The following is a 2456-nucleotide window of genomic DNA, read 5'->3' on the forward strand; positions in this document are numbered from 1 at the left end:
TACTAATTTATTTAGGACTTCTATAATGTTTCTCATAAATTTTTAATTCCTCTTCTTTTAAGATAGGTTCAGTCTAGTTTTTATAAGATATTCTATCAAGTTGAGAATTTCCTTTAAAACTTAATTTCATGGTTTTTTTTTGTACGTTCTAAACAGTACTATTTACTCATCTATTCAAATGTTCATATTTTCATAATTCAATCTGATAATATGGTGAATGATACTTATAGACTTTTCAACTCAAACATTAAGCCAAACTCCATCAACTAAGCTTGAACATAGTATATTATATTTTTATACATTTTTGGAATTGACATCAATGACATGTTCATACTATTTAGGATATTAATATCTATATAAGTGAAATGGTAGCCATAAATATATTGCTTTTTACTATATATTTTTTTCTTTAAATCATGGTTTTGCTTTCCTCTTAGGATGATTTGCTGTGCAGTCATCAATTTTATACTCTGAAAGATTTTGTACAAAATTTAGATGATATTTTCCATGAAAGATAGAAGGACCCACCTTTAAAATAATCTGAAGGGAAAAGGGGTTAAAGAAATAGAGGTAAAGAAAACACAACCATTAATTTAAAATTTAAAACTCATGAAATCATAGCGGAATTTAAACAGAAAATCAAAAGGATAGTAAAATGAGAATACCATTTTGATATGGGAGTTATAATTAAGAGAAGCAAATCAGTGTATTAAATGCGTTAATAATGATTATCCTTGGAGGTTGGGACTGAAGTTGCAGGGTCAGGAGGTAGATGGCTATGTTACTTTGTATTGTAAATCTTTCTAAAATTTCTTTAAAATCTATTTAAACATATATGTGTCTTTCAAATAAAAAAAACATTTAAAAAATATCAGATTTTCCAATGTAAGCTAAACTGTTCTTTATTTTAATTAAATGTATTAAGGAGACACTGGTTAATAAAAGTATATAGGTTTCAAGTGTCCAATTTAATAACACGGCATATATATATTGCATTGAATGTTCACCATGCAAAGTTAAATTGTCTTCCAACACCATATATTTGACCCTCTATACCTTTACCTATCTCCCCTTTTCCCCTCCTTTCCTTCCTTTGAATAACCACTGAACTATTGTATGAGTCTATGTTTCTTTGTATTTCTAATGATATTCTGTTGACAGAACTATAAAGGATTGTATATACTTTGCAATGATAAGCAGTATGTGGCACAAAAAATAAAATGGTAACTATATATGTTAAGTTATAATGGTTTCTAAATTTGGATTGACATTTAATGATGAAGGTGAGTCTCAATTTAAATCGTTGCTATTAAAAACCTTGGATTTGAGTTAGCTACGATGGGTTTGCATACTAAAAGTTTACCAGATGATATCTTCTAAAATCTAATGACTCTTCTAATGGTTTTCCCCACAGTAATTTCCCTTAATGGCCTAGATGGAACAGCAAAACCTAACAGTACTGAAAGAATTCATTCTCATGGGAATCACAAACCACCCTGAGCTGCAGGCCCCCTTCTTCGGGGTGTTCCTTGTCATTTATGCAGCCTCAGTGGTGGGCAACTTGGGCTTGATCATTCTCAACAAGATGGATTCCAGGCTGCAAACACCCATGTACTTCTTTCTCACACAGCTGGCATTTACTGATCTTGGTTATTCGACTGCTGTAGGACCAAAAATGCTAGTAACTTTTCTTGTAGATCAACATACAATCTCCTATAATTGGTGTGCTACCCAACTCACTTTCTTCAGTATGTTTATTACTAGTGAAATTTTCCTCTGTCAGCAATGGCCTATGACCGTTATGTGGCCATCTGCAACCCTGTGCTCTACACAGTCATCATGTCACAAAGATTATGTCAGTTGCTGGTGGCAATATCCTATCTATATAGTGTCTTTTTGTCTTTGCTGATCTCCATAAAAATTTTTGTTTTATCATTTTGTGGGTACAATGTCATCAGACATTTCTACTGTGATAGTCTACCATTGATATCTTTGCTGTGTTCAGACACACATGAAATTAAATTGATAATTCTCATATTTGCAGCTTTTACTTTGATGTCATCTCTTCCGATAGTCCTTGGGTCCTACATGTTGATCTTTCTTGCCATCCTCAGGATGCACTCTGCAGATGGCAGACACAAGGCCTTCTCCACCTGTGGATCACACCTGATGGTGGTGGTCCTATACTTTGGTACTCTCTTATTTATGTGTGTGCAGCCCAAGTCCAAATATTCATCTGATACTGATAAAATGGCCTCTTTATTTTACACTTTGGTGATACCCATGCTGAATCCCATGATCTACAGTTTGAGGAACAAAGTGGTGAAAAATGCCCTGACTAGAACCTGGAACATGTGTGCCAATATCCTACTGAAAATTCATTGTAAGATATGGTAGCAAGAGATTATGTATTAGTCAATGTATATTATAACTAGATTGTTTAACAATTTGCTTTC

The 2456-nt window shown here is 33.1% G+C and overlaps 1 protein-coding gene across 1 annotated transcript; it reads left to right on the forward strand.

Moving 5' to 3' along the window:
* Positions 1-1435: 1435 nt before the first annotated feature.
* LOC111735146 (olfactory receptor 8K3-like) lies at positions 1436-2397 on the forward strand. Its single transcript, XM_023526892.1, is given in 2 exon segments — positions 1436-1772; positions 1775-2397. Coding segments are annotated over 2 exon segments (960 nt in total).
* Positions 2398-2456: the final 59 nt, after the last annotated feature.

This window comes from Pteropus vampyrus, unplaced genomic scaffold (genome assembly GCF_000151845.1).
Source record: "Pteropus vampyrus isolate Shadow unplaced genomic scaffold, Pvam_2.0 Scaffold16663, whole genome shotgun sequence".
Classification (NCBI taxonomy): Eukaryota; Metazoa; Chordata; class Mammalia; order Chiroptera; family Pteropodidae; genus Pteropus; species Pteropus vampyrus.